Source organism: Trichoderma aggressivum (genome assembly GCF_033847375.1).
Source record: "Trichoderma aggressivum f. europaeum strain CBS 100526 chromosome Unknown scaffold_010, whole genome shotgun sequence".
Lineage (NCBI taxonomy): Eukaryota > Fungi > Ascomycota > Sordariomycetes > Hypocreales > Hypocreaceae > Trichoderma > Trichoderma aggressivum.
The window spans coordinates 599,156-617,354 of NW_026946376.1; the positions used below are offsets into that span (position 1 = coordinate 599,156).

Sequence of the window (18,199 nt, forward strand, 5' to 3'; positions counted from 1 at the left end):
TAGTGATGTTTAACACTGGCCGAGATGCCAGCATCGCTGTTGCCTAAGACGGGTTATATTATGAAATGGTGAATAAGGCTTCCGTCATCATCCCATGCGCGATTATTACGCTGGGGTATAGCTGCGCAAGTCGCAATTGGCTATTGTTATTTGTACTCCGTGGACAGTCCTATCAATTGAGACTGGGTACGCCAAATAAATACATGCAAGGATGCGTGCGCGGGTAGAAATGCAACAACCCCGCTGTGTTTCTCTTACCAGGCTCCAAATATCTTCTAAAACTTACTATATGCGAGCAAAAGAGGGCCCAATGGAACATTCTGAAATCTTTCATTGACAGAAGAAACGTTAGAAGGGGCGCCTAGACCGGGCGAAGATCTAGCTTTCATCATGGAACTCAACTTGGCACTTCCCATACAAGAGGTGTCCCAAGAGTTGGAGGCTGAGTCTGAAAGGCTGAGAAAGAAAGATGAAGACGACGCCATCGATGCTATAAGTGTAAAGACAACAACAGATCAAATCTTCAACCCACCAACGGAGCCACAAATCCATTTGGAGCAACGGAAGCTTGGGCTGAGCATTGTCCGAAACCTCGGCTGGTCTGGTTCCTATTATGATGATTATGAGTATGAGCAAATCTAAGCATACGTTAAAAAATTAAAAGGCTCACTGTGGACCAATAGCGTTATCACGGTTCATGGCATACGCGACGATTATAAGACTGCCTGGATAGACAGAGAAGGCTCATGGTGGATAAAAAACAAACTATTCCGTGATCTGTCAGCCAGACAAATCGATTATTCATATGAGATACATGAGGATTCATGTTTGTATGAAACAGACGGTCTGCGACTGCATGCAGAACGGCTTATAACTGCGTACGCGAACGTTCGTAGTGAGCTCGGAGATGTATGTTTACGACGTTACAAAATTACTAACGTGAGTGGCTCTAACAAGAAAACTGATAGACTGAAAGAGACCGCCCCGTAATCTGGGTCTGTCACGATCTCGGCGGTACAATTGTAAAAGAAGTATTGATAAACCAGTTTTCTTCCCAAGCTACCATTCACTAAGAACTATAGGCTCTTTCCATGGCGTTAGCCCGTCCTGATAAGTTTGGAAGGATAGCTATATTAAGCACAGCTATTGTGAGTCTACAGACCGATTATTTCTTCTTATAAATAAAATATGGTATTGATCATATTCGTAGCTGTTTCTCGGCTCTCCCCATCGATTCCGTTCTTTTGAGGACCTTGAAGAGCAGCTCCTTGCACTTATTCTCCTTCAAGGGCCTGCTATCAGGACTCAGTTACTTAAAAAGGTCAAGATGCTTGCTCACCAGGTAGAGAGAGCTAATCAGACATTTCTAAGCACAAAGTTATTCTATCGGGTTACGGTTTTCAACATCTTCGCTCATAATATCCATGACGCTGGGAACCAACGATTATTTCAGGATAAGGCGACCCATACAAGAAGCGTAAAGAATAACCAGGAGGTTATAAATACGCCTTACACGGCTACTCCTTTCTTGCGCTTCGGGCACGATATTGGACATCCGTTCGAATCATCGGGCAGATTTGTTCTAGATAAAGTGAATCATTTAGATATGGTCAGGGGAGATGGACCAGATGAAAGCTGGGTTACGCAGGTCTTCAATCTGTTTGACATAAACGGTTGCCGTGAGTCTCTTGTTTGCACTCTTTGATCTTTTGAAGCAGGGTCAAATTTGCCTTTCTAACATAATGTGCTCGATGAATCAGCCATCAAACTCAACCATCAGATTCTCCCATTACAAGCTTGTTTCCTATCGCTGGCTCCCCCGATACGGCAATTCGATATGTCGTATGATCCGATGATATCCAAGGATTCAACAGTGTGTTGGATCATGGAACAAAAGTTATTTTCAGAGCTCAACAAGACATACAAACGCCCTGAGATTATCCATTTACATGGAGATGGGAGCCCTCGTATTGACATTAGTGAAATTTCTCGACGCCTTTGCGCTAATTTTGATAACTCTCGGGTCATCGCTGATAATGGGTCTCGGACGCCTGTTAGAAGTGTCATTTACTTTGAGTTTGATCAGTGGGATTCCAAATACAACAACATTTCGTCCATGCTGTTATATTTTATCAACATTGTGTCCTGGCGCCTCTGGCCGCACAACTATTGGTTCGAAGATTTGGAAACCCCCGTAAGAGACACCAAATATTGGTCATTGGAGACCATCTGGCATTTTTTTATCGTTCCCTTTTTGGCCTCTACGCCTTCGAAGCTCACGTTCTTCATCGGTTGCTTTGATCAGTGCCCCGAAGAAGAGCGCAAGTGGTTTTTGCAGCGCATTATGCTCTTTCAGAGTTATACCGAACAGAGCCCTAGCTTTATTCTGTCTACCTCTAGTCAAGATGGTTTAGCCATCGAAGCGTTGTCCGAAGATTGGCGCATTAACCTGCAGGAATGCCCAGCACTCAACCAGCCAATCATCAAAAATACGTCGACTGATGAACTTCGGTCTGGTCTATTTGATCTTATATCGAAACGTCCTGTTTATGAAAAGGTCCAGTTACAGCTAGACGCGTTACTTGAGCAGTGCAGCGATATGCCATATCTTGGGTTCATTATCCTAAGATGGCTTAGCAATTACCGCCGTGGAGCTGCAAAGTCTCAGATTGCTGATCTTATAAGGCAGCTTTCACCTGTCACTGTGGAAAATACAGCGTGCGTTTTTGTTTCCTCGTTGAGAAAAGAAGATCAGCCAATGATGAGAGATATATATAACTGGATCAAATACGCAGCGGAACCATGGACGGCAGAGTCATTAAGCGAGGCGCTTACCATCCATCAAAAACTATATGGAGAAGCAACGGCTGAAACAGAGCCATCTATTGATGATGTTGATCCCAGGGATCTCCTCCTCAGTATTGAACAAGTATTTGGTGGAATCATCGTCATCTTGAACCGCGATATCAAGTTCAGTCACTCGTCGTTTTACAATGTGTGCATTGACAGGATGACACCAAAAGACGATCTGGAAAGAGACAGAGTGAATGGCGAGATTGCTACAGCTTGTTTACGATATTTTATGCTCAAAGACACCCAGCAGAAGTTGTTAAATCTCTTCCCCGGAATCCTCGATGGTGGTCCATGGACTTCCTTGCTTGATGCAACGGTCATTGCTCACCAGCAAGACAGCATGGCTGAATATGCGGTGCGGTTTTGGCCCCAGCATTACAATTCCAGTGGCAAATTCAAGCCCAGCAATTTAGTACATGAACTGTTTTCCAACCGCGCAGCTCGAGCCGCCTGGGCGGTACCTTTCTTCTTCTTCTCCAATCCACTCACCCGGATCAACAGAAGCTACGTCTCTTCGCTACCAATATTCGCTAGACTAGGTCTCGAAGATTTGGTTAATGAGTATTTGGAGTCCAAAAAGAACGAGCATGGGTTCTTCAAGGACTGCTGGTATGCTGTCACAGAGGCATCGAGAGTGGGAAATAAAACCATCGTTCAGCGATTGCTTGACCAGCTTCCTGTGGATGAAGACGAGCTCAGAAACTCATTATTTTGGGCTGCAGCTTACGGGAGAGATGGCGTGGCAGACCTTCTCCTTGAGCGTATACCAAATCTCAGTACCTTCCAGTGGCCAGAACATATCTCGTATCAAGCCGCTGCAGCTGGATTAGACAATATTCTCGCAGCTCTCATACAAGCCGGTTATAACATGAACGAGCTGGGTCCTTTGTGGAGTTCGCCTCCAGTTGTAGCGGCGGCGTGGTGGAATCAAACTTCCACTGTGGAGTTTCTGGTAAATTCTGGTGACAAGATTGACCTCTCAGTATGCGCCAGTGACGGCGACGATGCATTATTGGCTGCCTCACAGGTGGGTGAGCCGCACGTCGTCGACATCCTTCTCCGAGGAGGTGCGAATGTTAACCACAAAAACCACATTGACATGGGACCTGTCTACAAAGCCACTATTCAGGGCAAGTACAAGGCGCTCAAGTACCTTCTGGCGGCCAATGCGGAATTTGAGAACGACCGGGAGGGTGATACAGAGAACATCTCCAGAGGGCCGCCCTTGCTTACAGCAGTGAGTTCTGGCTACCTAGAATGCACTCGCTTGCTGCTGGATGCAAGCATTGCTTGTCAAAACGCTCAAACTGGCGCAGTCCCAGAAGATGTGTCTCTCAATATTAGTTCGGGCAGTCATACACATATTACATGTATGTTGCTTCAGAATGGTCCAATTCCGCCAAACAACGCTCCGAGCACTAGGCAGCTCCTTCTTGAGGCTATTGAATCGGGCAATACCCAACTTGTTTCGCTGCTGATCAAACATGGTGCTTCTGTCAATGCCTTTGAAACGCCCTTGACATTGGCGGCTAAACAAGGCAGTGTTGAAATGGTGAGCTTGCTCCTTGAGAAAGGGGCCGACATCGATGAGGTGACGAAAGGCGGAACTACGGAATCGCCCTTATTTCGTGCCATCTTTGCAAACAAAGTAGACGTTGCAATGTTGCTGTTGGAAAAAGGTGCTCGTATACAATGGGAGACAGATTTAGGGTTGAGTATGCTCAATAGCGCTTACAACACTCCAGAGGTGATTCCTGAGCTACTTCGAAGAGGCCTTGATCGTGATCACCAGTGTGTTTATGGAAGTACTCTTCACATGGCCGCACGATGGGGATACCCAAAGGCGATGAAAGCCTTGCTAGAATCGGACCCTAAGCCTAACCTGAACCTCGTGTACGGGGCCGCTGATATCTTCTCGGAGAAATCGGACTCAGAATACATCATTCGAGATGAGCTTGGTCTAACGGCTTTGTTAATCGCCTGCCAGAGATATGAGCCCGAATGTGTGGAGCTCTTGTTGAAGGCCGGTGCGGATCCTCACTTTCGTGGCAAAGATGATATCGAGGCTTCTGATATACTCATGCGAGCTGGGAATCTCGAAAAAGCTGAACGATGCCTCAGACTATTTCTATCCGGGCCTTACAAAGAATCAGCAGCACAAAAGCTGGACAAGAAAGGAAATACCTTGTTGCATAAGATTGAAAAGAAGACGCTCGTATCGGTGTTGCAGCTTCTGGTTAAAGCTGGGGTACCACTGGACAGCAAGAATCGGGATGGATACACTCCCTTAGCCATCGCCGTTCAAAAGGGCAACGAGGCAGCAGCCAAGTATCTCATCGAGTGCGGAGCCTCTCGTACAGGCAGTGTTTTGCGCTTAGCTTGCGCACAGGGTTCCGTGAACCTCGTCGGACTGCTTATCCAAGAGGGCGCTGATCCAGAGGCTATAGAGCCGGAATATGGCAGGTCGCTTCTTTACACGGCACTCCATATAGATGACGAGGCAGCATGCAGCCAGATGGTGCGTTATCTCGTTGATGAGGTCAAAGTTCCGCTTGATCAACCAGGTGGTCAATTCAAATACCCCATCATTCGAGCCGCTCATATTGCACATGGACCCGAGAGCGCCGGATTGAAGGCGCTCAAATTGCTCATCCGGCGGAAGGCGAGGCTTGATGTGGCCGACGATCAGGGGCGTCGTGCAGTGCACATTGCAGCAGCATTATTATGCAAAGACGGTCTCTGTGCGCTTGTTCGAGCAGGTGTAGATATTAATGTACGAGATAAGCTTGGGCGTCTACCGATTCACTTTGCGGCTTCAGTAAGCAATCAGGACAACCTTGAATATCTGCTAGACGAGTTCAAAGACATCAACATTGACGCAACGGATTATGACAATTGGACATCGCTGCTATGGGCAAGTCGGACGGGCGCCCTTGGCAGTGTGGCTCAGTTGCGTGAAAGAGGTGCTGACGTATGGATCCGAGGTCGAAGGCGAGTTGAAGACTCCAAGCCGGAGGATACGTGGTCGGCATTAAAGCTTGCTCGTTTCGCAGATAGAGATTCTTCATGGAATGAACATCTCACGCCCAAGGAGAGTACAAGAGTCAACTCAGATGGCGATACAGAGGAATGGAACGACTCCCTCCACAGAAGCATGCCTGGGGATCAAAAGACGATGAAGTGTGAGAGTTGCTTTACGGCAAGTGTTACTGTTGATACTCGCACAGATTCAAGCATGCTAATGACTATTATAGGAAATTCTGGGGATTCGCTGGGAATGTCAGCAATGTGCCGATCAAGTTTCCTTTTGCTTCAAGTGCTTCGGTCGTCGTGATGACATCCACGATTCAGGTCATTCTTTTGAGGAGATAGGACCTCTCTATATACAGGCGTCATTGGCGCAACGCGGAGAATCTCTTGCAAATCCTGAAGCCGACTTGACTTTGGCAGATGGCTCAAGATTGCACGAGGAGATGGAAGCTGTAGTAGGCGGTGAGGTCAGTGCAGCAGCTCCGGAGGATGAGGCTTCCAGTGATATAGACTTGGACTTTCATAGCGAGGATACGGACTCAAGTTCCGACTTTTGAAAGTAGCCTTGTTTAATACTATAGGTAGGTAGAGTCAAAGTATTTACCAACAGGGCCTCAAGCTGTTTTCACCAGGGCTGAGTATGATGCGAACCCGCTTCTGAGAGGGGTCTGCCATACATCAGTATGCGTCGTCCTTGGTACTGTTTTTGAGGGTAAGAAATAGATGTTTCGATAATCTACGTATACTTTGGCTAGATGCTAAGGCTCCAATAGGATCATCTTGTTGCAAATCTACATATGTCTTCCCTCACGTTGAGAGTATGATGCAGCTAGCCCATTCCTATGAACAACAGTATGTTGTAAGGGGCTGCAAAGGAGCCATAGGCGATCTCATCAACGCATTTTGACAGCGATTGAATACATTAATAATGATGTACTTGAATTCCTTCATTGTCTAAGTAGGTACGTAAATGGCAAGCATTCCTCAATAGACGCTTGACTTGCAAATCATTTGCAAACCAGCAAATGGGCAAAGTGGGCTATGATTAAAAAGGAAATGCCCACTAAGGACTCAGCCTACAGCGATGAGACCTCCCACACCAGGCTGTCAGCACAGAGCCACAAACAGATCATAGCAACCAGAGTCAGAATTTACAACCTGAGCAAGACAACAAAAGCAAAAAGAAAAAAACATACAACAGCCGGTGTTCGCCAGTGGTCACCCACCTGACTACTAATCTGCCGGTTAGTGGCTTATCTATGGGGGAGCAGACGGGACCCCGAGCTTTCCACTACCTATGGTCGTATGTGCAAGACTAATGCAGTAATCTAACTTATAATCATGAGCTAGATATATTCAATTTACAAAAACGAAAAGCAAAAATATACAACAGCCAGTGTTCGCTCGTGGTCACCCACTTGACTACTAATCTGCAGGTTATATCCAGGGCAGGAAAACCCAGCTAGTCCATCTACCAAACTGTTTGCGTCCATTCCTCTATATACCAATGGTGGCGGTTGACCTGATCCCCTTCTCGCGGCTTCTCTTATAGAGCTTCTCATCTCTTCCTTGTTGAAATACTTTGACACTGGCTCTATTTAGTTACTGTCAACGTAGCACCTGCCTGCTATCCAACTAATGTAAAGAAAGAGCAACTGCTTATGAGTCTAGGAAACAAGTTATATATGACCGCAGGCTTGTTTATTTTGTTTTGTTTCTTTTTTTCTTCATCGATGCCGCCGCCACCGCCGCCGTACCGATGTTTGCAACCGACATTATCGTGACTGCCGGCATCGTCGCCATGGCCATTTGTGCCATGGCGACCACTTATCGTCTCTATTTCCCTCCTCGTCCTCGTCCTCCTCGTCCTCCTCCTCCTCGAATCGAGCTCGCACCACTCGAAAGAGTGGTGAGAGACCCTGGGGCAGCCCCCGGGGCTCAGGCAACTATCGTGTCCCCCGCCTCCTCCTAGGTTTGCTTGCTAACGGCAAACAATAGGTACTGCCTTTCCCGGTCGGGCTCACCAAGTAAGACCGGGGGGTGGGTGGTCGTGGGCCCCAGCAGCGCCTCACATCTCACCGCGATTGCTGGGTCTAGTAGCCTCTCCAAGGAGAGGTGAAGCTAAGTGAGGCATCTTTTACTGCTGAGTCTCAAGCTAAGTTACTCGCCGTTCTGTATCGTTGTGAGATGTGTGAGCTGACGGTCTGTGCTTAGGTACCACGACTCGTCGTTATCAGGCTCCTGGACAATCCTGTATATTTTCATAAGGGAGGAAATGGTGCGAAGGCCGGGTCTGGACAAGGAAAGGGTGCAGAAACCGGGTCTGGAAATGTTTGATATTGTACGGAAGAGTGGCCCAAATAGTCTGGTAACTCTCCGGAGGTTCAGGGCAATAGTTGACAACGGAGATTCAATTTTAAGTCTTTCTTGATTCAAGGATTCTCTCCTCTGTAAAAAGTCAAGTAGGAAGCTATATTCCACCCAGGCTATTTATCAGCTTTATAAAAACGTTCTGCGGCTTTACTTGAACAGTCCCAGTCCCATAATAGATTCTCTTTGACCATAACTCCCGGATACTACCATGAGTATAATCCACATAAGGACCTAGGTAGTGCCAATGTGCATTTGTATCTCTTACATGTGCCTTCCAACTATCTATTGGTGACCCTTCCATCCCAAAGTCGTGCCAAGCCTGAATTATCGCCTTTCGCTTATCTGTAGAAATTATAACTGCAAAATCCGTAGGGCAGTGTAAACAAGAATTAAATATCCACTGGCCAGGGGATTCATAAGCTAATGTAATACTATCCTCAAGTAAAGTAAGTTCTTTAAGTAAGATGGACCCCTCGAGCTGCTGTATACTATTGTTATGTATAAGCTCATGGATACGTAATTCCTTTGAACGACGAGACATTGCGGGTCCGCCAAATGTATTAATATGCATGTGCGGGCAGACTGGGAGGTGTAATTGTACTCTGCTTGGGAAGAGTGGTAAAGCAGTTGCTTTATTGCTGATTTTCCACTGTTCACGTAAGATAAACCGTTTGTTGATAATCTTAGGTTCTGCAGTAAATTTTCTGAAAAGTGGTAATATAGATAGCCTCCTTGTATCTGTATAAGGTTTTATTATTGCCGCAAGATATTGTTGATATATATTTCCCAGGCGAGATAGCTTAAGTGCAAGCTGTATATGGTAGTGCTGGATAGAATAATTTTCGAATTCAATTCCTCGAGAATATTTGACGCTGCAAGGGATCTCCCTATGCCTTTGAATCCAAAAGGCCGCTGGTATATCTGAGGTATTAATAGGATGTAGTTTGCAGCATTTTAAACAGGCCCAGTGATTCGGTAAAGTGTAAGCCAGCCCTACCCAGAAGCCCATCCGGTCTTTAAAAGAAAGCCGTGAGATCTTAATATCCCAGTCTTGTAATGTAACTTGCCGAAGTGCCTTACAGGAGTGTGAAAGGAGGAATTTATCATGTAAAGCCAGGTTGTCGATAATAAGAAAGAGAATGTCTTGCGGAAGCTGGAGAATAGCGGCGCTGAGGTTCTTTTGGTAGCGTGCTTTGCTAAACGGTCGATGTAGAAACTGTAGACGACGCATTTTGATAATAAGTAGTGAATGAAATTCGGGGGTGGTTTCTGAGAAGGGGGCGGCCCTTTTTGTTCTTTAATATACCCCTATGAAGGCTACATGTACGTAATTATGCGCTAATGGCGTTTTTTAAGTTTGGTTTTGTATATAAAGCTAATAATTTACAAGCTACACGTAATAACTTAATTTTACAAGCGCTAAACTAATTCGTTGCTCAACCACCAAAAACGGACTCATTCAACTCCAGATCTTGAGCCATGGGATGCAAAAGATGGAAAGCATTACACTCAAGAGAAGTGCTTAACGGGACCCCGAGTTCTCCACTACCTATGGTCGTATGTGGTAGAGAGACTGAGGAGAGGACTTATATAACTTCTTTGGTTGAGTATCTTACAAGGGACGATATGCTTGTGCCGTAAACATCTGTACATAAGCCAATAGAGAGTAGATTGAGTCGATTACACCGTGAGGATGTGTAAAATACCTGATTATAATGCGTATAATACCCTTAGTATATTGCACTGTCAGCACAAGATAACGTCATACATGACGGTTTGTCACAAGAGCTCGTATTGGATTTTTTAGTCAATATTCCAAGAAATACATATGGAATAGTAGGCATATAGACCATGTAGTACCTATATATAGATTGGTGGTAAATGCTGCTTGGTTAACAAATATCGTTATTCATCATCTTGACTGCGGGTTATAGCACCGGCCAGCCCCGACACAATCTCATCGTTGTTTTCATAGCGAGTATTTTCCATGACACATGGTAATGCGCCACCAATTTGAAGGACAAAACGGACCGCCTAGCATCAATGGAGGTGGTTAACGGCAAGGGATAGAAGCTATACGAGATAGCCCACCATGTATCCACTAACTAGAATAATAAGACTCACTATGCATAGGTATTGTAACACACAATGCCTGACTATGGAGAATTTTCTCTTTTCTTTTTTAATGGGGCTTTTAAGCATTTAGACGGTGTTGGATGGAGACTCGTGGAGTAGGAGACGAAGAAGGAATGAAGCATAACTATAACCATATCCTGGCTACAAGGTTGGTTTACATACATAAGAAACCGCCATGTCGCTTAACAACGGCCTTCTAGACCTCGAAAAAAGGAGAAGTGTACCTACAAATCCAACTCGCCAGCTTCCCATTTTACAGCTACCGGTATGTAACTTCAATCAGCAACTTCTGTAGTTGGTCAAGCAAATCTTGCCGCCCCAAAAATCCATGCGAAGGCGCTTACATGCAGTCTGACATTGAACTGATGGCCTCCATAAATGAAGATACCTTCCTTTTTTAGAGAAATCTCCTGAAAATCGATGACATAGCGCCAACCTGAAAATATTATAATACGATTGTTTCGCCCGTTCAGCGATGTTGGCACGCAACAAGACAAAGCATGACCAGAGTCAAGATGCCGTCCTTCAATCCAGGTCTCATTTCGCTGTTTCTTTTTGCCCTTCCCAGGGCTGCCATCGCCGTCAATGATGTCGATGCCGGCTTTGATGCCTACGCAGCGTCCCAGGTGATGGTTGACAAATCCTCTCATTCCTGGGAATGGGGCACAACCGCTGAAGCTCTTCTAGAGCTGTATAACCCTGAGCTGTCTGTCTTTGGATCCAATCCTTTCCCTAATGGCAAGATTCCTCAGGCCGACCCCAGCACCACCGCCCTTGCATATGCGAAGCAGTTCATAAACCGCAATTCGCAAACGCTTGTCGATGATACCGCGGTCGGCGATCCGGCATCCCTGGGTGTTTCAGCAATTCTCCTTGGCCAGTCGGACAGTGTCTACATCGGCGCGGCCAACCGCGAGTCGGACTTTATCCTCAAGATTGCTCCACGATGGAGTAACGGTGCGATCTCCCATCGATCGGATGTTGCCGAGCTGTGGGCTGACAATATGGCCATGTCTTTCCCATTCTGTACGTTGTTTCATCTTGTTTACCCAAACATACAGAAGTCGCAGCTAATATGATTTGTCTGTCTTCAGTGGCTTATCTTGCCGTTCAGCATAACGACACCTCATTGATGTCTCTGACGGTGCAACAATGTGGCCTGCAACGCGCTGTTCTGAAAGGCAGTAGTCTCAGCTGGCAACACATCATCGGTCCCCAGTCTCAAGACACGGGCCTTTGGTCAACAAGCAACGGCTGGGCCGGCTATGGTATGGTGCGAGTGCTGCACACACTCCAGAAGTGGAGTGGTTCGGCTTCGATGACTTCACAAGCCAACCAACTCAAGGGGTGGATCAAAGAGATCCTCGATGGCGCGATTCAGTCGAGCAAAGACAGCGGCTTATTGCGCAATTACCTCAATGACGGCAGTTGGTTTGGCGAAGTTTCCGGAACTGCAGTTCTAAGCGCTGTGGCATATCGAATGGCCGTTAACGACCCTGCTATGTTTCCGCAATCATACATCACCTGGGCCGACTCAAATAGAAAGTCTCTAGCACAGAAGCAGAACAGCGGCGGCCTTTTCTCGCCGGCTGTGAACCCGTATAACTGGCATGATAGGACTAAGTATACTGCTGGATCACCTGAGGGCCAGGCATTCGCCGTTTATCTATACACAGCATATAGAGACTGCGTCAACGCCGGGATTTGTCAATAACCCACCGCATCTGCGGCTACTTAACAATAGTCTTCGGTCTATTGACATTCTGTCTATAATGATACCTAGCTACTGTATATATTATGTTAAAGTACTAGCCAGCTTGAACCAAATAAATTGCATCTAGAAACTCGAACAGCCCAGCAAATGTCATCATGCACCGCGGTATTCTTGGCAGGAAGTTACAAAGACATATTTCCAACTCAGTTATTCACCCTATTTATAACCTCTATCTTCTCTTCACCACAATCTGTGTCATCTATGCTTATCCATAACCATCAGGAGGAGCTGACCACCTGTCCTTGAAGGAAGGATGCCCAGCCGTACGCTATTGATACTCGGATAACAAAACATACGAGCGCCTTATTTATCGGACACCTTGTAATAACGCGACCAGACGCTCTTTTCTTGATCGATCTTCGCGAACAGTTCCGCAGCGCCAGGGATCTTTTTGGAGTTTTCGATTGACTCATCTGCTGCTGCCATGTCGCGCCAAATGAAATAGTCGACCCAACGATTGTCGGGCTCACAGTGAAAAATCTCTCGGGAAACAAATCCTTCAGTTTTAGCGGAGTTGATCCCGATCTGCTTCATAGTTTCAAGCTGCTCCTTGTAATCGATGCCGTCCTTGAAATAGACGACAATGATCTCGTGAGCCTGTTTGTTTGCCATTGCTGTCTTTGCTGCCAAACTATGACAGTTGGATCAATTCTCGTAAAGTTGAAGTTGTTACTGCAAATGCCAGTTAGCATTTAATAGCATTTATCGAGCGACTTTGGGCTCACTTCTTTTTCTCTCCCTATTAGTTGAAGAGTAATGTGGATGTGTTCGTGGTTCAAGAAATTCCACAGGGAGAATTATCTCCTTTATAGACGATGTTAGAAATAAGACGCCGAGGTTCTTACCAAAATGATATAAAGAATACGACTAAGACAAAATGGCGTCACCGAGAAAACAGAACAATGCAATCTAGAGTGGTGACGTATTGCAAACCAAGCTCTCGTGATTTAACATTTGTTTTGGGTAATGAAGAAAGACCGGATAATTCAGTAACCCAGCAGTTCAATAGACCGACCATAGAATAAGCCAAGAAGCGTGACGCGTCACATAATCAGAAAATCTCAATGATAATGCGAATGGAATAGGCAGTGAGTCTTTCTTTGGGATCTCTTTGACCTAATCCAACGCACTATGGCCTGTATCAGATGTGGCTACTGGTGAAGCACGTAAAACATGCTTAAATAGGGCAGTAAGCCATTCTTTATCATCAGACCAAAACAGTGATTAGAAGCCTACCCCATTTTCATTGAGGTTATGATTTGCTTGCGTAGTATGTTCCCCGCAATATGATGCTCTCGTCCAAACTCGGACAAGCCATTGCTACCCACCCTAGTATCTGAATCAGAGATTGAAAGTGTCTCTCTATTGCCCTCTGCTCCACCTTGATTACTTCCTATTCACTATAAAAGAGAACATCCTTTCTGCCCGTATACAAGCATATCATCCTTCAATAAATGTCTTTTTTCTTCTATATTCTTCCAAATTGTAATGAAACAGTGTCTCTTGTAACCTTGATTTACGCTTGGCTTTCTTGGCTTCTCAATGGCTTCCTGCAGCCGTGTTTCTCAAAGACTCTTTTCTCAAAATGTAACTGGATATTATATCATTGGGTTTCTCATCGGTATTCTGACTTGTCATTTCTCTTTGCAGAGTAGCCGACTACTTCAAATCTCCAGAAGCAGGTTCAACTTTGCCCTTACCACCCTTGGATACAGGAATATGTCCACCGACTCTTCCAACGGTCTTCCTGATTCACCAGCACCTATCTCTCAGACGGATCTTTATGATGGCTCCTGCCATTGCGGCTATTTGAGGTATTCGGCATCATTTTCTCTTTCGAAACATTCGTCACATCTTCAAAAATGCAACTGCTCTATTTGCCGCAAAGCAGGTTATGCGCTCTTGTCACCTGAGCCGGAGTCTTCATTCAAGATTATCTCACCAAAGGCTGGAGTATCAGCGCTTTCTGATTACACCTTCCATACCAAATCGATGCACCACTATTTTTGCCCATATTGCGGTGTCCGCGGTTTCCTCATGGCTTCGTTTTCAAATGGTGCAGAGGAAATTACTGAGGTATTTGTTAATGCTGGGACAATCGATGGCAAATCCGACGGAAGTGTAATGGAGGAGCTCGGCAAACTGAAGGTGAATTATATAAATGGAAAGGCAGAAGCTTGGTCGGACCCTCCTTCAGATACGCCTTATGAAGGAGGACTTGCATAGTTGAACACCTAGCTTACATAAATAAATATCATTTGTTGACTGGAGGGCACACTCCCCGTACCTTTCTGTAGACTCTCAACGTTCATGTACGTGAAGAATCGCATTGAGATAGTATTGAGACATTCAGTACCATGGACTAACCATTGAGTATACTATCAAATTATGTTTCAATGTTGTATGAACACGTGCAACAGAGTATGTAGTATGTATGGATCCTCTTAACATCATGGATTGCTCAGAGATTGACTAAATGGCGGCATTCAAAGATCAAGACAACTAGTGAAGTTGGAAAATGGATGATTCCCACTGAATCTCCAGAAACAACATTCAAGCCTGTGAAAATGAACCAAGATCGTTTCTTCTTCTTCCATAGAGAATCGCATTGCTACACTAATAATGGGTAAGGTTCGAATTCTGGACGCTGGTGCGTAACCAGAAGCAACCGCCTCCATCTTAGGATGCACAAACAACTTAGTGTCAATGCTATTATCGTGGCTTACTGCCTATTCTGGACTACTCCAAGCATTTAGTGGGTGTAAGCCAAATGGCTTATTTCCTAAGGAGGGACAGAAGGCAAGGAGTCTACCGAAATACGCGATTCAATCACTCAATACTCTTTGGCGAGCCTCGGGTTCGAAAGTCAGAAAATTTGATCTCTCAGGCAGAGATATAATATGTAAAAGTCGCACTCGTCTTCCGCTCCTTGCACATGCCAATCAAGTCATGGAATGGCAGAGGTATAAAAGAAGAGCCAGTGTGCACAGCAAAAGTTGATAACTTGGTTCTAAGGTCACAGTGCCAGAAATTCCACCATAAAGATGGTCACTCAATACAAGCCCGTCCACAGCTGAGGCCGGCGCAGATTGTAACGCTGAGCCTTGAACCCAGATGCCAGAATTATGTAATTAGTCTACAGTGCAGGTCTACTTAATATTTCCAATAAATCTCACTCTGTGTAAACCATTTGGCTCTGTACATTATCACCCTGGACATGAACACTAAATATTCGCTTTGAGGAGACACCGAACGCCCGACGGAAGGCGTCGCAAACTCTGCCCAAGCTCTCAACTCTGCCGAAACCCCTAACTCTACCAACCTACATTACAATCTGCAATCTCGTGGATATTATTTACCTACTACCAATGACCGGGATAAATGAAGGTGGATATTCTAGAAGGTCAGCTGGGTTAGAGCTTGTGTTCCCGTCAACCACACCAAAACGCCCACCTGTGGCAAAAAAGCGTCTACTTACTCCTGCGAGGCGAGCGCAGAATCGAGCATCCCAAGCGAGATACAGTATGTGCGGCTCTCTTCCATCGAGAATATAAGCTCATGTGCTCTTGAATGATATCAGGACTGAAGCAACGACAACTCAGTGAAGAATCAGCAAGAACAGAATCCAAAACTGATGACGAGTCATCTCAGGTGGCCGCCCTACTTGACAATCAGCCTAATGCAGCAACCACCTTGATACCGCCACAAGACTTGGATCAACCAAAAGTCTCTAAACTGAAGTATCTCTCGCCCCCATCCTTCCGACCTCTTGAGGCACAGAATGATGTTTGGCAGCGCTTGGAAAACACGTCACCCCAAGCTGAACCCTTCGTTTTACCAAGTATAAGAAGACCGAATGACACGACCGGTACCTTTCAGTGGGACTATAATGACTTGATAGCCTCTAGAGAGCTGGAACCTAACACTTCAAACAACTACGGCTCCGTGTCGGAGATGCAAGATTATTCATTTGCCATACCGTCAAACAGCCATGCTTTGACCGCGTCAACGCAGCCAGATCAGACGGAGGTAGATGAAAACCATGGGGAGAGAGAACGGCAGACAATCATCCCACCCGCGCCGTTCCTATTGATCAATCATATTCGTTTACGTGATATGACATTCCTCGCAGCCACTCTCGCAATCGCAGCCTCAATTGGCGTTACCTCTGAAGACTATCTTAACGACAGACCTTCTCCCTTTTACATATTCAGCAACGCCACTTCTGTACAAACTGCAGCACGCTATTTCGAGCAAACTGTGAAGCCTCACCTTCGACCAAGCCTGACTCAACTCTCTCAGCCACATGCCTCATACCTCGACTTGATCATCTTTCCCGAGTTCAGAGAGCGTGCGGTCACTTTCGCTACCAACGATCCTTGTCTATTGGATCAGCAAGAATTGTTCAATGATATGATATCAGGTGGCTTGACCTGCTGGGGGAACGCTGACAATGGCGTTGGCACCCGAGGCAACGGAGTACCCTGGGATATGAGAAGCTGGGAGGCAAAACCATGGTTTACGAGGAAATGGTGGTTTTTACTTAAAGAAGATAATGAGATGCAAGATGCCTCAAATTGGTGGCGGCAAATGCGTGGAGATGATGAAAATGAGATTTTCTTATAGGGGACTGATGCATGTATTTATGGAATGCTGGAGAGATGTAGACATGAGAGCTCATGATGAAAGCCATTTATCTGGCCACATAGAGAGACACACCGACTGGATCGAGCAACACAAAAGTGAAAGCGAGACTGCCTGAGCATATCACAGATATGCAATCTCACGTGCTCTCGTTCTGTCCGACCAACAGTATTTAAGTTGGGAACTGTTCCAACACACAGGGCACTCTAACTTATTCACTTTTCTCCCCAGTTCCCTCCACCGCCCTGTTGGTCATCGGTTCGATGGCAACTCCCTACACCCTGAGTGGCGCAATCAACTCTTTCTTCGCAGAGGGCACGTCCGTGGTAAGGCAGCAATGTGATGATTTTGCGCTGTCCCGTGTCGGTGGGCCGGTGAACCCCGTCCAGATCCAGGGATCGTTTAGCTACACGTTGACGGCTGGAACAGAGGGGTCCAAGCTCTTCCAATTTCGATCCCATGATTCCAAACTGGACATTGGCCTTTTGGGCATCGCCAAGAGAATCCATCCGCAGTTTGTGACTGGTTGCAAAGACCATGGAGTACTCGGTCAATCACGGCCTCTCCATATCTACGAGATGGACAAGCTTCCTGGGACCACCTACATTATGGCACGCGACAGTTCTACTATTCAGCCTCCTGAGACCAAGTTCCGACAAGGCAACACCACCAAAGACCTCGCAAAGTATGTCCACAACTTCCTTGCTTTAGTTCAAACATCGCCTAATAGAGTGTAGATTCTTCGCTCAGTCGTGGAATAACGGCCAAAGTTTATATCCAGATAAAACTGCCACCTTACTTATCGAGTTTCGCTCCAAACTCGACCGTCTTTTCCGATCACTACCATCTCGTTTTGCGACAAATCTAGATGCAGTTCGCAAAGAGCTACCGTCGCTCTTCTCGAAGAAACTCCCTTTTGTTCTAAGTCACCAAGATCTTAATGAGACGAACATACTTATAAATCCCGAATCTGGTAGCATTACAGGGATTGTCGACTGGGCAGAGGCGAGGATCCTTCCTTTCGGCTTTTCGTTATGGGCCTTTGAGAATGTTCTCGGCTACATGAATTCTGAGGGGTGGCATTACTATAATAACCGCCACGAATTCGAGGGCATATTTTGGCAGACCTTCCTGGCAGAGGCCAACGGTGTTTCGGATGGTGATCTACAGTTAATCCGGGTTGCGAGAATGGCTGGGTTGTCTTTCCGTTACGGCTTTGCCTGGGACAGCAAGGGTGTGGAAAATGTGGTGGACGAGTCCAGTCTCTCTTCCTATGCGTATCTTAATGCGCTTTGCACGGCGAATGACTGGGCACCCACCATATGAGTTTGCTTATGCCCATTAGCGGCTGGCCTTACGTTGATTTCAGGATCGGAACATGAACAATAT

At 46.0% G+C, this 18,199-nt stretch overlaps 5 protein-coding genes across 5 annotated transcripts; 4 read left to right on the top strand and 1 right to left on the bottom strand.

The window, feature by feature from the left end:
• Positions 1–390: 390 nt before the first annotated feature.
• On the top strand, positions 391–6,440 carry Triagg1_3570 (uncharacterized protein; the record flags this gene model as incomplete). The annotated part of the gene is made up of 7 exons (XM_062897877.1): positions 391–626; positions 684–909; positions 1,083–1,148; positions 1,211–1,679; positions 1,761–6,033; positions 6,108–6,204; positions 6,243–6,440. 7 exons carry the CDS (start codon positions 391–393, stop codon positions 6,438–6,440), a joined length of 5,565 nt encoding a protein of 1,854 aa, XP_062757559.1.
• Positions 6,441–10,892: 4,452 nt separating this feature from the next.
• Triagg1_3571 (CAZyme family GH105) lies at positions 10,893–12,106 on the top strand (the record flags this gene model as incomplete). The annotated part of the gene is made up of 2 exons (XM_062897878.1): positions 10,893–11,418; positions 11,487–12,106. 2 exons carry the CDS (start codon positions 10,893–10,895, stop codon positions 12,104–12,106), a joined length of 1,146 nt encoding a protein of 381 aa, XP_062757560.1.
• Positions 12,107–12,469: 363 nt separating this feature from the next.
• Triagg1_3572 (uncharacterized protein) lies at positions 12,470–12,778 on the bottom strand (the record flags this gene model as incomplete). The annotated part of the gene is made up of 1 exon (XM_062897879.1): positions 12,470–12,778. One exon carries the CDS (start codon positions 12,776–12,778, stop codon positions 12,470–12,472), a length of 309 nt encoding a protein of 102 aa, XP_062757561.1.
• A 2,958-nt stretch (positions 12,779–15,736) lies between these two features.
• On the top strand, positions 15,737–16,792 carry Triagg1_3573 (uncharacterized protein; the record flags this gene model as incomplete). The annotated part of the gene is made up of 1 exon (XM_062897880.1): positions 15,737–16,792. One exon carries the CDS (start codon positions 15,737–15,739, stop codon positions 16,790–16,792), a length of 1,056 nt encoding a protein of 351 aa, XP_062757562.1.
• Positions 16,793–17,073: 281 nt separating this feature from the next.
• Triagg1_3574 (uncharacterized protein) lies at positions 17,074–18,136 on the top strand (the record flags this gene model as incomplete). Its single annotated transcript, XM_062897881.1, has 2 exons — positions 17,074–17,495; positions 17,548–18,136. The coding sequence occupies 2 exons, from the start codon at positions 17,074–17,076 to the stop codon at positions 18,134–18,136; spliced, it is 1,011 nt and encodes a 336-aa protein (XP_062757563.1).
• Between the last annotated feature and the right edge of the window lie 63 nt (positions 18,137–18,199).